The 18,698-nt window shown below is 48.2% G+C and overlaps 3 protein-coding genes across 7 annotated transcripts in view; 2 read left to right on the forward strand and 1 right to left on the reverse strand.

Moving 5' to 3' along the window:
* NSD1 (nuclear receptor binding SET domain protein 1) overlaps positions 1-11,478 on the forward strand; it is a 137,759-nt gene extending 126,281 nt beyond the window's left edge. For all 4 annotated transcript variants that reach the window (XM_061189980.1, XM_061189981.1, XM_061189978.1 and 1 more), the window contains 3 exons: positions 1,814-1,920; positions 3,750-3,954; positions 5,074-11,478. In XM_061189980.1, the coding sequence (XP_061045963.1) occupies positions 1,814-1,920; positions 3,750-3,954; positions 5,074-6,704 (1,943 nt within the window). In that variant the 3' untranslated portion in view covers positions 6,705-11,478. The remainder of the gene's footprint in view (positions 1-1,813; positions 1,921-3,749; positions 3,955-5,073) is intronic.
* Positions 9,870-14,997, reverse strand: RAB24 (RAB24, member RAS oncogene family). Of its 2 annotated transcripts, XR_009700859.1 has the most exons (9): positions 14,459-14,997; positions 14,307-14,375; positions 14,019-14,097; positions 13,842-13,909; positions 13,652-13,751; positions 13,374-13,424; positions 13,174-13,236; positions 12,811-13,063; positions 9,870-10,043 (listed from the first exon to the last, which is right to left on the reverse strand). XR_009700859.1 is itself a non-coding variant. In XM_061189983.1 (8 exons), the coding sequence occupies exons 1-8, from the start codon at positions 14,573-14,575 to the stop codon at positions 12,999-13,001; spliced, it is 612 nt and encodes a 203-aa protein (XP_061045966.1). In that variant the 5' UTR covers positions 14,576-14,997; the 3' UTR covers positions 12,708-12,998. The 2 variants fall into 2 exon arrangements, 1 of the variants encoding a protein (XP_061045966.1); XM_061189983.1 differs by lacking the exon at positions 9,870-10,043 and having other exon boundaries at positions 12,708-13,063.
* A 56-nt stretch (positions 14,998-15,053) lies between these two features.
* PRELID1 (PRELI domain containing 1) lies at positions 15,054-18,450 on the forward strand. Its single transcript, XM_061189982.1, has 5 exons — positions 15,054-15,326; positions 15,899-16,124; positions 17,396-17,509; positions 17,623-17,701; positions 17,912-18,450. Exons 1-5 carry the CDS (start codon positions 15,235-15,237, stop codon positions 18,058-18,060), a joined length of 660 nt encoding a protein of 219 aa, XP_061045965.1. The 5' UTR covers positions 15,054-15,234; the 3' UTR covers positions 18,061-18,450.
* Positions 18,451-18,698: the final 248 nt, after the last annotated feature.

Here is an 18,698-nt window from a genome sequence, read left to right on the forward strand (position 1 = left end):
CTGCAAGGGTGGGGTGGGGGAATTGAGACAGAATGTGCTCATTGCCATGCAGAGTGCCCATAGGAGCTTCAGCCTTGCGAATGGAATCAGAACTTTCAGCTTGCTCTCCTCCTTACACATCCAACCTCATGGGCTCTTCACATACCTGTTACTTTCTGTCTTTGATGTGTCATACTCACTCCTTGTTTATCTCTTCTCCAGTGCCATTTGCCATCCCCCCAGATTGCAGATTATTGTATTTTAGACTGTTTTCTAGAACGGCTTTCCTGTATGCACACTGATACCTTTCTGATTATCCCCTTGTGTGGTTTTGTTTACATAGTGGATGCTGAGTGAGCAGCAAGTTATGCCAAGTATCTTGCTATCTTGTGGTTGAGTTGCATTGTAAGCACATTAAATATATGAAAATTCAGCTATATGCTCATAAATTTTTAAATAAGATTAGTGTGAATAGAATTACCCATCATTCAGTAAGTTCACAGTGGGGAGGGGAGATGTGACCCTGCTGTTACCTTGGTCAGTCTTGGTTCCTACAGGCTCCTCACAATGTGAGCCTCTTACCAGGCCACAAGTGATTCTAGCATTTGTACCATATGGACTCCTAAATATAAGCCAGCTGCTTTATAATTTGCTCAACCAAATTAAAAAATAATTATGTTTCCAATATTAGATGAAAAACTGTATATATTAATTAGTCTCACTGATAGAAGATTTGTCATTCTGCAAAGGGAAATCTTCCTAAGTTTTGACAATTTTGACTGAACAATTATCACTTTGTACATTAACGGTAAGCCATTACCCCCACCCAGAGATAACCTCTTTGTATGTCTGTATAAAATTCTTCTATTTGTTAGGCTTTCCCTAACACGCTTTGAGTTTGAATGTGTGATTTATTTGCTCTCAGTTTTGATGAAATGCACTTGTGACAGAAAGGGGACTTTTTATACCTTAAATTTGTACATCTCCTATTAAAATTTACAAATTTCTGCTATGTACATTATGTCATTCTCAGTAAGTTCGTGAGATTGTTATCTGCATTTAACAAATGGACTCTTGGGCTCAAATCAGCCAGCTAGATTGTGGTGTAACTGGGATGTATAGCCAGGGCTTAGGTCTTGTGGTCTAGAGTTCTCTGGTATTATTCTGTATTGACATGTCTGTCTCCCTTGAGTGCTGCCTGGTAAGATGTACTCACCGTGGCACAGATGACAGGTTTCCTTCATACTTGCTTTCCCAGTGCCTGGCACATCAGTGCACAATAAATTGCTGTTTGTCTGTTTTTGGTAATGAATTAATATATTTTGAATCTGAATGGTTAGAAAAAAATAAAAAACAATTTGGGATTAACACATCTATAGTAAAAGTTATTTTAAATATTGCTTGTTGGGACTTCCCTGGCGGTCCAGTGGTTAAGACTTCGCCTTCCAGTGCAGGGGGTGCAGGTTCGATCCCTGGTCAGGGAGCTAAGATCCCACATGCCTCGCAGCCAGGAAACCAAAAGGTAAAACAGAAGCAATATTGTAACAAATTCAATAAAGACTTTAAAAATGGTCCACATCAAAAAATTCTTTAAAAAAATTACTTGTGAAGTCATATAAGTCTTTCTGTTATTAAGTTATATTAGCTCATTAATAATGTTATAGGATTAGGATTTATTAGTATGTTAATAATATAGTGCGATTAGAGTTAGTAAATCCTTTTAATCCTCTTTTAAAAATTAATCTGTTCTCTTGGAAGTCTGCCTTTTGTGATTAATACAGAAATAATGTAATTAAAGCTATAGATATTAATATTTTCATGGTCTTTTATGCAGGCACTGAACTTACCTTCAACTACAACCTAGAATGTCTTGGGAATGGAAAGACTGTTTGCAAATGTGGAGCTCCGAACTGCAGTGGCTTTTTGGGTGTAAGGCCAAAGGTACCTTTTAAACGTTTGCATCAGGGATAATGGTGTGGTCCTCCCTCCCTAACATGTGGCAGGACTGAGTCTTTATTTTAAGAAGATGTCTTTTTGAAATAATGACATTGAATAGTTGTCAGTAGGGACACTGGCAATTTAACTAAGCATTCTGCTGATCAGTTTGGTACACTAGAGAGGGTCTTTGGATATTGTTGAAGTGTTTTGAACAATCTGACTTCTAATTAGTGATACCTTTCTAGCTAAAAAAGCTGTAAAATAGGAATCTGTAAAGTAGGTTACTTCCCATGTCTTTTATTGGTCTTAGTTGATCTTACTCACATTTCCTAAGAAAGAGTCTCAGTCTCTGTCTCTGTGTCTCTTTTTGCCTTTTTAAAGATATCAAAGAATCTGATATTGAATTTAAGATTCCAAATGTAGTATAAGACTGTAGATAAACATAGAACTTTTTTTTTTTTTTAAGGACCCTTAATCTTAACCATGTACCATGTAACAGTATAAACTTTGTTGTATCTTACTTTCTGGTTTTTTATGTGTACTTTAACTGAATTATAATTCTATAACTGTTAAGAATTGTTTATAATTCTTAAATATTATACAACATTTTTTCCTTGCTGTTACATAATTTTCATAACCATCATTTTTAGTGACTGTTTAAATTTTTATATAATGGATGAACCGTAATAGATGAACATCTGGATGCTTCCAGATTTCTCTATTGTAAGTAACAGCATGCTGAAAATTGAAGTTTAATTTTGATGCAAAGTAGACTACACAGTGACTCCAATTGGGTATTTCCCATTATGCTTGTTTGATTGTGATGTCAACATTAAGAACTGAAAAATGCAAATTAGCATGGAAACCACTAGCTAAAGAGGGTAATCATTTTGAGCTATAATAAATGAAGAACACCCAGTGATTATTCTTTTATCTATTAAATAAGAAAATTTATATTGGATCTTGTATTTTGTTTAGTTAGTTGGTTAAATGGTCTTGTTCCTTAAGATGTGCAGTTGACTTAGTCCCTATAAATTAAAACAGTAACAGAGTTTAATGGTGTTAGGTGCACTAGGGATGTCAGTTTCTGCATCGTTAGGGTCTTTGTAGCATTTCACACATGAATCAGTGAAAGGGAAATTCAGGGGCAGAAGTTTAGAAATGGGAGGAGATCACTGTGGGCTGGCAATAAATTGGATTGGTCCTGGATGTTCCTAGGCTGAGATAAATAATGCGATGAAAACCATGCATTTTGGTGACCAAGTGTGGTCTGCAGGGGAGCACAGAGTAGACCTGCGGGCTGCACCAGGGTCTATCTTGGGGAGTGGTGGACATGAACCTAAACTGACTTAGGTAAAGATGCATAGCTTGTCAAAGGCAAGGGCCACAAATTAGCTTTCTGTGTCTTCCTAACACATGGCTCATACTAAGATACTAAGTGCTCAGTGAAGGTTTGTTCAATAAGTTAAGAAATGTGTGTGACACACACACCCAGAGAAGTCTTCCTTAGTTTCGAAATTAGACAAATGTAAGAATAAAAATAAAACTTATTGTTAAAGGATGACCTTTAATACCAGTCTTGTGTGTCAACAAAAAGCAGCACATTTCTCTCTTACTTCGCTCAAGTGGTAGGAGTAGTTGATACCAGATAAAATTCGTGCTACCATTTATTGGGTACCTATGATATGCCCAGTGCTTTTCCTGTATTTTCTCTTAACTTCACAATAGTCTATGAGGACTGTGTCTTCCCAGAGGAGAGTCTGAAGCTCAGAGAGGATAGTTAACCTGGTCAAGATCATACAACTAATGTGTCGACAATATTTGACCTCTAGAATCAACCCATTGCCACAGAGGAAAAGTCAAAGAAATTCAAGAAGAAGCAACAGGGGAAGCGCAGGACCCAGGGTGAAATCACAAAGGAGCGAGAGGATGAGTGTTTCAGCTGTGGGGATGCTGGCCAGCTCGTCTCCTGTAAGAAGCCAGGCTGCCCCAAAGTTTACCATGCAGACTGTCTCAATCTAACCAAGCGACCAGCAGGTTGGTGCCAAAATCCATTTAGAGTTCTCCTTGTTCTCTGCCAGAATTCTCAGAGCCCTTTGGTCTTCCCATGCATAGTGTTGAGAGGTGTCAAAATAAATGACAACAAAGGCTTAGAATCCTAGGTTATAGAGAAGGGAACAGAAACTCACTCGCTCTGTCAAGCATTTTATGTTATTTTATCCTCCCAGCAACCCATAAAGAAGGGTGGGAGTGAGAGGAGTTTGTCCCCAAATTAGCTTTCCTTCAATATGTGGTTGCCAGGGTAATGAAATAATAGAAACTAAGGTAGTGTAGGGGCAAGGCCATAACACTGACCTCAGTGCCTGGAAATGGAAATGGGGAATTGTTTCAGAAGCAATTACTCAGGGCCGTAGCTGGCACAGTTTGTGATAGAACTGATCTTGCCTATGAGCCAGGAGTGAGCTCTAGCATAGTTTACTTGGAAGGAGCTGGGACGGAACACTGTCCATGGCAGAGATTCGGGTATCATGAAATGAGGGGAAAAGAGAGTAGCTTGGGTTGGCTTTGGGTCTTTCCTGCTGATTCTGTGTGGACAACACAGGTAACGTTTGTGCTAGTTTCCAGACTTAACATTGAGCAAAGGTAAATCTGCTTCCATTTTTCACCTTTGTGTATCTGCTCCCTGTTCCTAGTAATAACCAAATAAGCAGTTTAATTGGCTGAGATTTTCCTATAGAGTTGAATATTTAAAGGCTGTACAGGACAAATGGAGTTTGTAAAAATATGAAAGTAATATCTTCACATTCCATCTAAGGGGAGCTTTGGGTTTTGTTTTATTGTTGTTGTTGCTTTTCTCCTTGTTGGAAATAGTTGTAGAAATCAGGGTTTACTCCTGCTTGGGTTTTTTTGTTGTTTTTTACTCCTGCTTGGTTTTTAATTGATATTCAGTTGCTAGTTGATACTTGGCTGTAATTTTTATGCATTTTGCAGAAAGTAAAGCTGAGATCCTGGGGGAGGGGAGGTGAGCAAGTGGCATGAGCTCTCTGCAGAAGGCAGCAGTTTGAAATCACTCCTTTGACTTAGTTCCAGAGCCATGACCCATCTCATATGCATGTCTTGTTTTCCTAAGCCTTTGTTTCACACCTGTGTTTTCAGGGAAATGGGAGTGTCCTTGGCATCAGTGTGACATCTGCGGAAAGGAAGCAGCCTCCTTCTGTGAGATGTGTCCCAGCTCCTTTTGTAAGCAGCATCGGGAAGGGATGCTCTTTATCTCTAAACTGGATGGGCGTCTGTCTTGTACTGAGCATGATCCCTGTGGGCCCAACCCTCTGGAACCTGGGGAGATCCGTGAGTATGTACCTCCTACAGTACCGCTGCCTCCAGGCCCAAGCACTCACCTGGCAGAGCAATCATCAGGAGTAGCTGCTCAGGGGCCCAAGATGTCGGACAAGCCATCTGCTGACACCAACCAGACGCTGTCGCTGTCCAAAAAAGCTCTGGCAGGGACTTGTCAGAGGCCACCGCTGCCTGAAAGGCCTCCTGATAGAACTGACTCCAGGCCCCAGCCTGTAGATAGGGTCAGGGACCTTGCTGGGTCAGGGACCAAATCCCAATCCTTGGTATCCAGCCAGAAGCCATTGGACAGGCCACCTGCAATGGCAGGACCAAGACCCCAACTATCTGACAGACCCTCTCCAGTGACCGGCCCAAGCTCCTCACCCTCAGTCAGGTCACAACCACTGGAAAGACCTCTGGGGACAGCTGACCCAAGGCTGGATAAATCCATAGGTGCTGCCAGCCCAAGGCCCCAGTCACTGGAGAAAACCCCTGTCCCTACTGGCCTGAGACTTCCACAGCCAGACAAACTGCTAGTCACCAGCGGTCCCAAACCCCAGACTGCAGACAGGCCCCCCGACAAATCCCATGCCTCTTTGTCCCAGAGACTCCCACCTCCTGACAAAGTACTGTCAGCTGTGGTCCAGACCCTGGTAGCTAAAGAAAAAGCACTGAGGCCTGTGGACCAGAATACTCAGTCAAAAAATAGAGCTGCTTTGGTGATGGATCTCATAGACCTAACTCCTCGCCAGAAGGAACGGGCAGCTTCTCCCCATGAGATCACACCACAGGTTGATGAGAAGATGCCAGTGTTGGAGTCGAGCTCGTGGCCTGCCAGCAAAGGTCTGGGACAGATGTCACGAGCCATTGAGAGAGGCATTGTGTCAGATCCTGTCCTTCAGCCACCGGGCAAAGCAGCGGCCCCTTCAGAGCACTCCTGGCAAGCTGTTAAATCACTCACCCAGGCCAGACTTCTTTCTCAGCCCCCTGCCAAGGCTTTTTTGTATGAGCCAGCAACTCAGGCCTCAGGAAGAGCACCTGCAGGGGCTGAGCAGACCGCAGGGCCTCCCAGCCAAGCACCAGGCCTGGTGAAGCAGGTGAAGCAGATGGCCGGAGGCCAGCAACTACCTGGACTTGCTGCCAAGAGTGGGCAGTCCTTCAGGCCTCTTGGGAAGGCCCCATCCTCCCTCTCCACTGAAGAGAAGAAGTTGGCAACCACAGAGCAGAGTCCCTGGGCCTTGGGCAAGGCCTCACCAGGGCCAGGGCTCTGGCCCATGGTGGCTGGACAGACACTGGCACAGACTTGCTGGTCCTCTGGGAGCACACAGACATTGGCACAGACTTGCTGGTCTCTTGGAAGAGGGCAAGACCCTAAATCAGAGCAAAATACCCTTCCAGCTCTTAACCAGGCTCCTTCCAGTCACAAGTGTGCAGAGTCAGAACAGAAATAATACCGGTAAATGCCACATGACCAGACCAGCTGCCCCCAGGGTTCTTGGGGAAGGGAAAAATCTTCTTTTTCCCTCTTAAAAAACAGACAGACCCCCAACACTTTGCCACTGTTATTCTCTCCTTATATCCCAACATTCAGAACTCTTGCGACATTAGCCAGTGGGGGCTTGTGGTTGGGTGAACCATGTATGGAAATCCAAGTGGGCCCCAGCCAAGGAGACAGACAGACTCGGGTCTCTTTCCCCCAACCTTTACTCATGGTGAACTTGAAATAAAAAGTCCACTCTGGAGTCAAGCATGGGATTCAATTCCGCTGGTCAGGTTGAAGGTAGAGGGGCTCTCAAAGCTATTTCTCTAGCCCTACCAAGCCCCACTGAGGGTACCTGATGAACCCTTGGGAGGAACTGATACCCATTCAAATCGGTGGTGATTTCTTGAACATTCATGTGTGCTAGGCCTGGTGCTAGTCACTGGCAGGAGATACAGAGATAAATAAGACCTGATCCCTGTGAGCCTAACATGCTTGCCTGGGTTCCCAGGTTATTTTTAAAGAACCTTTGACCAGGAAATAACAGGATGTTTGAGGGGCCCTGGGGCTCCGGGCTCATTTTGTCATGTCCTTTGTGGCCCCAGAAGTGGTTGTTTTGAGTGTCTCCTGGTCAGGTGTGCCTGTGTGTATGTGCATGTGTGCACACTCATGCGGAGGTCTCCTCTATAGGCAGGTAGGGCCTGTTGGCTGGGCAGCCTCTGCTGCTTCTGTCTGGGCTCTGGAGAGTCTAAAGATCTGTCCTTGGTGGAGCAGTTGGTTGGAGGGCTGGGCTCTGTGAGGACACAGCTTTCCCTCAGTGTAAGAAGGCAATTGGCAAGCTTACCTTTCTTTTCTACAGATTTCCCTCCTTTTACATCAACCCACCCCATGCCTGTCCCCCAAACACTCAGGTGCTTTCAGATTTCAGAGTCTCGGGCAGTAGACCTAGGGAATCTCTGGCAAGCTCTGGGCTAGATCCACCACCAGCTCAGGGAGAGTGCCAGATCCTGGCAAGAAATTACTTCTCTCCTGATCCTTTGCCCTCCTACCTGAATGGAGGGAGTCTTCTTCACTAGTGGATTCTACCACCCTCTCCCTGAGAAATGCTGTGCTCTGTATTGAGAGCACCTGCCTGCTGACTTAGCTCAAAGGCAAGCCAGAACCCTTCCCCATGACTGGCAAGATGTGGCGTTTAGAGCAATGTCCAGTCCAAGAGATGACTCCTCATAACTGCTGATTATCTGTTACTGCTGCCCTGAGCTGGGGCCCAAGGGCTGGGAAATCTGTTGGTGCTACCCTGCCCTACCATTCACCCAGCTCACTGACTGCCAACAGGAAGTGCTGTTTGGCCAGTTCCTTCTCATTCACCTACCCCCTCTTTGTCCCTAGACCAAACATGTTTACCTCTCTGCTTTGCCAACTTAGCCAGCAGCTTTAGCCAACAGGCCATCTCCTGGCCCCAAGGTCTCCTGGCCATTTCTCTCAGTTATGGCTTTTACACCCTCAACAAGATTCTGTATTTTGTCCCAATTTCCTCCTCCTGAGTTTCTATTGAGGTTACTCCCATACTTCTAAGGAGGGAACAACTGTTGTTATAGAAGCATTTGCGCTTTATATAAAGATTTAAAAAAGAATTTGCTTTTATTTCCCAAAGTCTGTCTCTGGGGTTGAGACATTTGAACTCAGGCAGAGGCATGAGGCTGGGCAGGGCTGCCCTGAGTTTAGGGGCCTATTCTTGCATCTCACTTAGACCTCGGACTCTCCTCTGTAAATTCCACCTGCCTAGTTCTCCCCTGTCATCCTGTCTCTCTTCCCACATCATCAGAGAGGAAAAGCTCTTTGTTTTAGAGGAAGAGAAAACAAAGCATCTTATTTTCTTTTAAAAAAATTTTAAACCATGGAAAAGATATTTTTAAAGAAATCCACCCAGAACATTAAAAGTTCATTATATTAAGTATTTATCATGTGTGAGAATAATAAGTATATAACTGCAGCTAGTAGGTCCCTTTCCCTAATCTCTTAGGTTGTATGAGTAGGATTTGCTTGGTGCCAGTCCTGTGCCCTTTTTTTCTCCTGTCATCTGTAGTTGTGATCAGAAAAAGATATCCGCACTGCGCTGTCAGAATCTCTTTCCACTGTGTTGTGTGTTAAATTACCGTAGCTCTTTGTTTCATGAAATAAACTGTGAATTTTGTTGGGGGGGGGGTGTGCAGGCTATGTAAAATTCTTAAGTGGAGAAGTTTGATCCTGAAGGAGCTTCTCTGATGTAGGCTTTGGTAGGTAATTGACTTGACAGCCACTCTAGATATGTCTCACAGGACAGGAAGGAGTGAGGGAAAGGTGGGCCACTTTGTGGTTTTGTTTCAGTTTTTTCCATTCTCCCATTCACTGGAAAGCTTCCTTCCAGACCTGCGTAGGAAACAGCTTCTGAAGCTGTTTATTTAAATGGATGGACAGCCAGCCAGGCTTTCATGAGGGCCATTTTAAGACTCTCTTAGGTTGATTGGAAATTAGATGTTCAACTCTCAGGCCCACTGATAGCATTTGATACTAGATTGTTAACATCATGAAAGCAGTCACTATACAATTAGAAGCAGAGTCGGAAGGACTTTTGGGAAGTGAGACTCTTGCATGACCCGTTGGGGTGGGTGACCTTGCCATCCTTTGGGGATTCTCCTGGAACCTATACTGAGACCTTTTCTCCAGGGGGTGTGACTTGGCAGTTAAAAGGAAATCTTTACTCTTGGAAACTCCTGATCTTTGTGTAGGATGGTATTTTGGCATTTGGCCAAGTGCTTGTAAATCAGGATCTCAATAGAGCGTCTGCCTCTAAGCCAGTTCCCCAGGAAGCCTTTCTGAGGGGGAAGCCATAGCTTCCATAGGTAGTTAGAGAACTAATACCTGTCCTAGCCCTGTTAAGTCAGAAAAAATTATGGAAACTGTTGAAATTTGAATTCAAAGCCTCATTTGCTTCTCTACTGGAGCAAACCCATTCTAATAGCAAAATAGTTGTCATTGCTACAGAAACATCCAAGTTTTTAAATGTCTGCTTCCCCCTGAAGTTACTGAGTTTGAAGTGATTTAAATCACTGTGTTGATCCTCTTCTGAACAACTACCAAATCTACATCTTTAGCATTGATGAAAATAATTATTTTATTCTTTACATCCTCCACCCCACACTACAGTCAGGACATGAAGTGCATCAGCGATCCTTTTCCAGGCTTGGCAGCGTCTACTCACAGGAGCTGGACTCCCAGGTTGCCTTGTGAGAACAGTGGCAGGAAGGAAGTCTGGTCCTGGCAGCTTCCCCTGTGGAGAAGAATCAGGAGAGCACTAAATGTGGATGGATTTTTTTTTTTTTTTTTTCCGTCAGCTCCTATAAAGCGGGTTTTCTCCTAAGGCTTTTTTGGGGGACATTGTCATCCTCTTGGGGTCTGTCAGGAGGTCAGAGTAGCCCAGTGTCCTCACTTCTCTGAGATCATGGCAGGAAAGGAGCTGCCACAAGCCCCTTTTCCTGCTGAATAATGTTTGGGCTGTTCCACGTGTTAGACATTCCAGATCATTAGAGCTGGGTAGCTGCTGCACGAGACTTTCCTTGGCTGTGGACGGTTAGCTCTCAGCTGAGCTTCCTAGAGTTAGTGCAGCAGGGCCAGAGGTTGCTGTAGTATAAATTGAAAAAAAGAATAGGTAATTGCTTTGTACACACACAAAAAATGCAATGATGGTGCTAATTTCCTGGTATAAATAAGCACTGCCAAGGGTTGAGGGACTGGTGACTTGAGAAACCCAGATTCCTGTTTGGGAAGAAGAGATGTTATGTAGTTTCCTTGAGGCTTTATTAGAGGAGGGGAAGGTACAGCCTTGGTGAATCTTGCACCTGACCCTGAAATAGTCCAGTGCAGTCCAGAGGTGGAAGAGATGCTATTTCCAGATGAGGGTGGCCATTGAGTTTCTCAGGGCTGGTGTCACCTTGTCCAGAGCCTCTGTCCACACTGCCTGAACAGGTTGGTAGAGAGCTCCAAGTGTGGGGTCTCCCTCAGCTACCTTCTGCCCCTCTCTACCTCTTCCACTCTCATGGGAGCACCTCTATTGCTTATGAAGATTAAGGGTAATATTTCTTAAGGAAGTGGAAAGAGTTTATTTTAATTAGAAATCCACAGCCTGGGGAGAAATGTTTCCTATCAACATAAGCAAAAATAGCACATGTTAAACTCATATGGTCCCTTTTCTAGAGCTACTTTCCCATGACTCTCAAAACATCAGGCTGTTGAGGGCTTCAGGTGTAACACCCTGGAAATCGAGCAAAGCTTTTTGGACAGGAGGTGAGCCTAGGGAGTTAGGAGCAGAAATGAGTGGTTCTGGTGCTTTAGACTTCCAGGGTAGGGGCAGAGAACAGGTGGTCTCTAGGTCTGAGGTGGGTGCTGCCTGTGTGTGCATGTAGGTGAGAGTGTTGAAGACGGGCGAGTGCAGCACACAGGAGCTCATGGAAGAGCAGCTAAGTCTTGGCAAAAAAACAAGCTGACAATAGAGATCTATCTTTATATTTTTAAGAAAGGGGCAGAGGGGGTGTCAGCTGAGGTCCATCACTTTTTTGCCCCCCTTCACCCCAATAGATTGTCAGTGATAAGTGGAACTCTTAGTGAAAAAGAGGGGAGCCCTGTGCTAGGAGTCCCCATAAACATGTACTGTAATTCTTTGTATATAGAAAAAAATTACTGTAAAGTAAAGTTTAACTTTACTCTTATGGCCCTTGCCCTGTGTTTTGTTTTGTTGTCCGTGGGGAGACATAGCCTAACAGGAGGGAGGATGGGTTTGGGGTGAGAGCAGAAGCCAGCCCCTGAGGTAGTTCCCAGGGACACGGAACTGAGCCCTTCCTCCAAGCACCTCATGGGAGTGGTGTGGGTTTCCTCCCAGTAGCCACAGCTGTCAGAATGTCTTTCTGCTGCTTTTGGGAGTGGCTGGCATCAGTTTCAGTCCCTACACAGGAAGCCTCCATCACCCACGAAGGAAGGGTATTTTGAGGTTTTTAAAAAGGAAGTGGAACCAAAGCACTTTCTGAGTGTGAGTCTAGACATCTTGGCCAAGTTTTTAGTTTCTTAGAGCAGGTGCTGGGCACTGCAGAGGACTCGGCCTAGGCCTAAAATGGTAAAGTGAGGCAAAGGGGCTGAGCATCCCATAACAGAAAAGGCTGCCATATGCTTCCTTTTGGTTGAAGGGTTGGTCCTGTCTGCAGTAACATCTGATTCTTCAGAAATATCTGGATGTCCGAGGCCCAAAAATACACTTTCAGGAAACCCTGGGAATCTGCTTCCCTTCTGACTTAGTCCTGAACTTCCTGCCCCAGGGAAGAGTGTGGGAAGACAAGCATTTAGTCCTACAGTTACTTTTCACTCATGATCTTCATAGTCCTGAACTGGGTAGTGGTCACTTCATTTTACAGATGAGAAACACAGGCCAAGTTTAAGTCCCTTTTCTGAGTAGCTGAGTTGGATCCCAATCTGGATCCATAAAACCTTTCTAAGTCTTGCAGAACCTATGATTTTTCTACTGTTAAGCCACATTATAGGGTGTTGCTAGGAAGCTTAGGATCTGAGCCACAGGCATGACTGACTCATGGACTTAGACATGACAGAGGTGCAGTAGAGCCAGCGAGTCTGAGGTAGAAGTGCTTGACCCTTTGATCTCTGGATACTACTTCAGTGCCTTCCTTGATCTTCTTAGCACCAAGAAGGAAGTGTGAGCTTTGCACTGCCCCAACCCCAGCTTCTCGCCCTATCTTTGACCCCACTAAAGAATAGGAAAGGGCCCTTCTGCTTCTCCATTATCTCAGCTGCAACCCTGGGGTGAAGTCAGTTGGTTTCCAAAGAGCTAAGAGGAGCCTTGATATAGGAAGCGAGGGCAGCCAGGTGGCCCCAGAAAGTACTAGGTATCTTGACACCCAATCCACACAGCAGGGAAAGGGGTTGAGTGTGATTCACAGTGCATTGATTTTATTTACAAATCAGAAGCCACTTAAATAATTTGTAGACACAAGTGCTGTCCAGGGCAGAAGCCTGGGGTCCAAATCAGCCCTTACCCTCCTTGTGCCCATCAGTCAGCCCAAATGCTGCCTCCGTTCCATGGGCCAGCACAGGCAGGTGCCACCTCTGCTGCCATGGGGACCCGGGGTAGCTCAGACGTGTGATCACCCAAGCCCAGACAAAAGCTAGGTCCAGCCTCTCTGGGGGAATTCCTTTAATTCCCCCAGGCCAGGTGAGTGGTGACTCAGTGATGACAACAGCTGTAGAAGTAGGGGTTTGCCTTCTGGCCCAGGTCCACGCCCTTGTCCTCTGTCAGAGAGAGAGGTGGCAGCTCAGCATCATTCTATTGGGGTAACATGAAGGGGGCCAGATGCTGTGGGCCTAGAGGAAGTCTCCACAGGAGCTAGGGAAGGACACACCTGTCATCACCTGGAAGGCGGCCACACTGACGTAATCCTCTGCTACTTTCTGGAAGAGCTCATCTGGCAGGAAAAAGGGTGATAGGTGAGGATCAAATGCCAGTGGCCCTGGGATCACCCAGTAACCAGCCCTCTAGGCTTTTCTCTGTCTCCCTTGTTGCCCTTGCGTGTTCTGCCGTGAGGCCCAGGACAGCACTCACCCACACTCTGGCCTGTCTTGCTGGATGTTTCAAAGAGCTGAGCTTTGATATCTGTAAAGAGAAGTGTCTAAAGCCTCATACCTGAGAATTAGGTGGACACAGACAAAAGGGAAGGCTAGCAGTACAGGGAATCTTCTGAACCCCACAGATTCAGGGAGGCCAGAGAAAGTCTTCCCATGGGGGATCTTGCCATGGTAGCCAAGGCAGTCCCTATTTTCTGTGACCCACCCAAGTAGCCACTTCCCTCCCCCAGCCCCAGGGAGCTAAGGAGCAGCTACTGTCTGCATAGTCCTGGACGTCGTGGAAGTCCACACGTCGGCGCCGCCTGTCCTCCTCCAGCAGGTCACTCTTGGTGCCACACAAGTAGATCTTACAGCCCTGGAGCAGAAGACAAGGTGAGGGTCACCCCCCTCGGGCCACCAGATCCCCAGCCCCTGTCTCGTCTTTTGGTGAGGTCAGGCCACCTACCTCCTCTAGGTTGCGCAGTTCCTTCACCCAGAACTTTGCCCGTTCAAAGCTGCTGCTGTCTGTCAGGTCTTGGTGTGGGACACGCAGGAAACACAACCAAGGGTCAGAAGCTGTTCTGTAAGGCCAGCCTGGCACCCTCCCCTTCTTGTTTGAGAAACAGGCCAAAACCATCCTTACCATAGCAGACGATGGCAGCCTTGGCGCCCCGATAGTAGATTCGGCTCATGGCCTCATAGCGCTCAGAGCCTGCTGTGTCCTGAAGGGCAGGGGGAGGCTCAGCCCTGGCCTGAGTTGCTGAGCTACTCCCCAAAACTGCCAACTAATACCACGTTCTCCAGACCCCGTTTTTAAATTGTGGTCTAGAGAATAGAAATGGCCTCTATGAGGCTACAAGTCAGCCAGTAATAGGCAGGACCTACGCCTCCTCAGGAATGGGTTTTCCCAGGACATGCCCAGAGAACTTACCCAAATACCCAAAGTCACCGTCCGGTCTCCGACGGACATCACCTTGGCCACGAAGGCGGCCCCAATGGTCTGCAACAAAGGGGAAGCAATCAGGGCCTCGGATGCGGGTTAGCCCCCTCCCACCCGTGCTGGGCCGCGCCGGGCGCACTCACGTTCTGATAGGGCCCCACCAGGAAGCGATCGTGCACGTATCGCTCCACCAGGCTCGTCTTGCCCACGTACTCCTTGCCCAGCATCACCACCTTGACGTCCACACGCTGCCCGCTCATGCTCCCTGGGCTGCCTCACCCGCGTCAGGGTCCTGAGCGGGGGCGGGAGGCAAACCGGATCTCCACTCCGGCAGGCAGCGCCCGAGCCTCAGTCCCCGACCCCAGGAGCTAACCTAAGACTCCAGACGCCGCGACGAGCTTGAGCTACAGCAACGCCTCCGTCCGCCCCCGCTCTTCGGCCCCGGGTGCTGATCCTCCTTCTGAGAGCCCAGGACCCGGGGCGGCCTGGGAGCGTGCGGGGAAGCGCACTCAACGCCGGCGTTCGGCTCGCTCGCTCGTTCCGCTACTCGCTCGCCCGCCCGGCTTAGGGGCCGCTCCGGCACGGTTTCCCCACAGAGCCTGGGAGGGGTCCCTCCAACCTGGCTCCGGCCCGGAGCACCGCGACTCCCGCGGTGGGGAGGAGGCAGAGGCCGGGGAGGCGGGGCCGCCCGGTCATGTGGGCAGGCGCCGGAAGAGGTGGGCAGTGCGTGGCTGCGCCGGAAGTGGCGCGCGGCTAGGCAAATCCTCATGGCGGCGGTGGCGGCTGTTAGGGTGCGGCGCTGGAGTGACTGAGCTGCTAGCCTGGCGGCCGAGCGTCGAGCTCCAGCCCGGCTTCCGCGTGCCCCCCGGGCTCCGCACCCCTGATGTTGCGCGGGCGCTGAGCCCGCCCGGCCGGGACAATGGTGAAGTATTTCCTGGGCCAGAGCGTGCTCCGGAGTTCCTGGGACCAAGTGTTCGCTGCCTTCTGGCAGCGGTACCCGAATCCCTATAGGTACGTGGCCCTGGAAAGAGCAACCCTCCCACCCCGCTGTTTGGAGATCGGAGTGTGGGGGCCGGGAAAGACTCGACTTCGAGTGGGGGGATCGCCGGAGCCGTGGCCACGTTTAGGACGAGAGGACCTATCGGGGAAGCGGCCAGGCTAGTACTGGAAGGAGGCTGGGTCTGGGCAATAGTTTACTTGAGGCCCTAGTAAAAGGTTCTCTCATCTCAGGGTGGTGAGACAGGAAGAGGCGGCGGCACAGGAGCTGGGGAGGGATCTTGGGGTTGGAAATCCGGGCGCTTGTCTACTTCTCTGCCGTGACGCTCTCCAGTGGTGCAATAAATCATGAGGTCCAGCCCTGCTGGAAGGCCTAGGAATCCAGGTCAGCGAGGAGGCGGGAGTTGGAATTTGCCCTGGGTTAGGTTCAAGGGACTCTAGTTCAGGTCTGAGCCACAACACAGATCACTCTGCAAGTTTGGGGAAAGGCATGGCCATTCTGGGCCTGGAGGCTCCAGATGGGAACCCCAACAGGCAGTCTCTTAGGGCCCGGCTCCTGAGAGTCACCTTCACCCTGACACCTGCAGCAAACATGTCTTGACGGAAGACATAGTGCACCGGGAGGTGACCCCTGACCAGAAGCTCCTGTCCCGGCGACTCCTGACCAAGACGAACAGGATGCCCCGCTGGGCTGAGCGACTATTTCCTGCCAATGTTGCTCACTCAGTGTACATCCTGGAGGATTCTATTGTGGACCCACAGAACCAGACCATGACCACCTTCACCTGGAACATCAACCATGCCCGGCTGATGGTGAGACCCCTCCCTCTTGGTTCCCCCAAAACTAGAGAGCTCCAGGTACATGTGGCTAGGGAGCCATGAGGGAGCTTCTATGATCCAAGCAGATCTGAGGAGTGTTGGCTCTAGAGTACAAACTCAGATGATCTCTTCAGCTGGTCATCTTCTCTGGACCTGTGTTTTGACTCATTCATACAGTGGTGGAGGGGTTACCTGTTTTACAGAGTCGTTGTAAGTACTAAATGCAGAGCACTCACACTGTGCCTGGCACGTGTGTAGGTTGGGCCACAGACATGATGCTGAGGGACGGAGGGAGGCAGTGGTTTTCAAACAGGAATCTGTCAAGCCATAAAGGGTACCTTGGATGTACCTTAGAGGGGGAGGACCTGGGCCCCTTGCCCCAGTTTGACTAGAATCTTTTATCTGTCTTATGTAATGGATTTCTGCCTGAGATTTCAGGGGAAAAGGGTTCCACATACCCTTGCTTTAAAAAAAAAAAAAAAAAGGCTTGAAAACCCATGGTTTGGTTTAAGGAACATCCTACAGTATCTTCTCACCTGTGAGTACCCTAAAAGCTTCCAGAGAACTGTTATTTTCTTTCTCAGTTAATCTTCACAATAACACAGGGAGGTGGGTATTACTCTCTATTGTGCAAAGAGGAAAGTGAAGTTCAGAGAGGGGAAGTCACAGAGTGAGTAGGCAGCTTAATGCTCTGTCCCAGAGTTATCTGAGGGCCTCACAGCTGACTGCCCTGAGGGCACTACAGCTGTGTTTTGTAAATTACCAAGAAAAGATCCAGCTCTAAGAAATGTCTTTCAGTCCAGCTGTGACAGGTGTCTTAAGTGTTTCTCTTGGAAGTACAGGTCCACTTTCTCCTCTCTGATAATGAGCTGTGGTGATTGCCAGATTTTTCTTTTTCTTTTTTTTTGGATTGCCAGGAGCTCAAGGGCCAAAGTGGGTGGAAGGCAGGTTGAAAACACCACACATGTCTAGATGTAAAGGTACAAAACATCCAGGATGGAGCTGGAAGGCCCTCTGCTGATCTCAAGAGTCCATGTGCCTTTTAGTTTGAAGGGTCAGAAGAGACGTTTTTAGAGAGCAACATGACTTTTTTTCATCTTCTTACTCTCTTCCCAAAGTGCAGCTTGGGAATGCAGTAAGGGAAAGGAATCGGTTTTCATTTTATTGCTTCCCCTCGTGAAAAGAGGCAGGGAATCAAATTTATGTGCAAGCTGGCAAAGTGAAGGACTCCCACACGATTGTGGTTGGCTTGACTGCCTGCACAGGTGGTAGAGGAACGATGTGTTTACCGTGTGAACTCTGATAACAGCGGCTGGACCGAAATCCGCCGGGAAGCCTGGGTCTCCTCTAGCTTGTTCGGCGTCTCCAGAGCTGTCCAGGTGAGCAGCGTTGTTTTGGTGCTGGGGCTCTGGGGCCCAGGGCATGTAACATAGAGTCCGGGCTGGGGTTCAGTGGGCAGCTCAGAATCCTTCCCGTTCTCATCTTTTGCCAGGAATTTGGTCTCGCCCGGTTCAAAAGCAACGTGACCAAGACTATGAAGGGTTTTGAATACATCTTGGCCAAGCTGCAAGGTGAGGGCTCTGCACACAGGCAGAGGCTGAGTCAAGTCCTAACTGCCCTGCCTGGGCTGGAGCCTGGAGCTGTCACCACCCTACTCTGAGCAACTCATCTGTACCCTGGGTATTTCCTTCAGGGCCTGGCGCACAGGAGATGAATGTCCTGGGAGGTGATTTAGGTGGGTCTTGGCATTCTTTGATACCAGCCCCCACCCTTTGCTCCAGGTGAGGCCCCTCCCAAAACCCTTGTTGAAACAGCCAAGGAAGCCAAGGAGAAGGCCAAGGAAACGGCACTGGCAGCTACAGAGAAGGCCAAGGACCTTGCCAGCAAGGCAGCCACCAAGAAGCAGCAGCAACAGCAGCAGTTTGTGTAGCCAGCCCAGGCCCTGGTGCCGCAGCACAGCAGACCACTTGCTCCAGTCCCTGTGCTCTTTTCTCCTTGTACTTTATTATTAAAAGTCAGCTTCCAGCCCTGTCTACTGTCTGGGTGGTGGGCTGGGGGTGGGTGTGTTGTTTGGCCTCTCCAGCACACCAGGCCGTTACCCATGTCTGAGCTGGGCCTGCTTATTCCTGCATCAGGTGGCTGAGGATAGAGGTACAGTGACTTGCCGAGGGTCACGTCCAGGTGAAGTGGTCATAAACGCTAGACTGTAAGCTCCATGAGGGCAGGGACCTTTGTTTTATTTTCTGATGTGTCCCAAGTACCTGAAACAAAATCTTGCACATAACAGGCACTCAATAAATACTTGTTGAATTCAGTCGGCCCCAGCTCTGGTGTCAGAAAGCTTTGGTTCAAATCTTGACTCACCTGTTTCCTGGCTTTGGACCTCAGGCAGGTCACGTCACTCAGCCTCAGGCCTACTGCGACAGACAGGGACTGAGGCCTCTGAGCTGTGAGGAGTAAAGGGGCACTGCCCGATGCGGACAGCAGTGTTTGTGGTGGCTACGGATCTCATTTCCTCTTTTCCAGTTTGTCTGTGGCTGGGAGTTCCCCCATTTTCACCAGGCAAGA

This window comes from Eubalaena glacialis, chromosome 4, assembly GCF_028564815.1.
Source record: "Eubalaena glacialis isolate mEubGla1 chromosome 4, mEubGla1.1.hap2.+ XY, whole genome shotgun sequence".
NCBI lineage: Eukaryota > Metazoa > Chordata > Mammalia > Artiodactyla > Balaenidae > Eubalaena > Eubalaena glacialis.

What these genes read in the sequence shown, in the direction of transcription:
- PRELID1 (XM_061189982.1), top strand. Translation starts at nt 15,235, where the DNA reads ATGGTGAAGTATTTCCTGGGCCAGAGCGTGCTCCGGAGTTCCTGGGAC. An exon ending in CGGTACCCGAATCCCTATAG is followed by an intron (nt 15,327 to 15,898) that starts GTACGTGGCCCT and finishes TGACACCTGCAG; the next exon opens with CAAACATGTCTTGACGGAAG. An exon ending in CATCTTGGCCAAGCTGCAAG is followed by an intron (nt 17,702 to 17,911) that starts GTGAGGGCTCTG and finishes CCTTTGCTCCAG; the next exon opens with GTGAGGCCCCTCCCAAAACC.
- RAB24 (XM_061189983.1), bottom strand. Translation starts at nt 14,575, where the DNA reads ATGAGCGGGCAGCGTGTGGACGTCAAGGTGGTGATGCTGGGCAAGGAG. An exon ending in AACTGCGCAACCTAGAGGAG is followed by an intron (nt 13,752 to 13,841) that starts GTAGGTGGCCTG and finishes CTTCTGCTCCAG; the next exon opens with GGCTGTAAGATCTACTTGTG. An exon ending in CGCCTTCCAGGTGATGACAG is followed by an intron (nt 13,064 to 13,173) that starts GTGTGTCCTTCC and finishes TCTCTCTGACAG; the next exon opens with AGGACAAGGGCGTGGACCTG.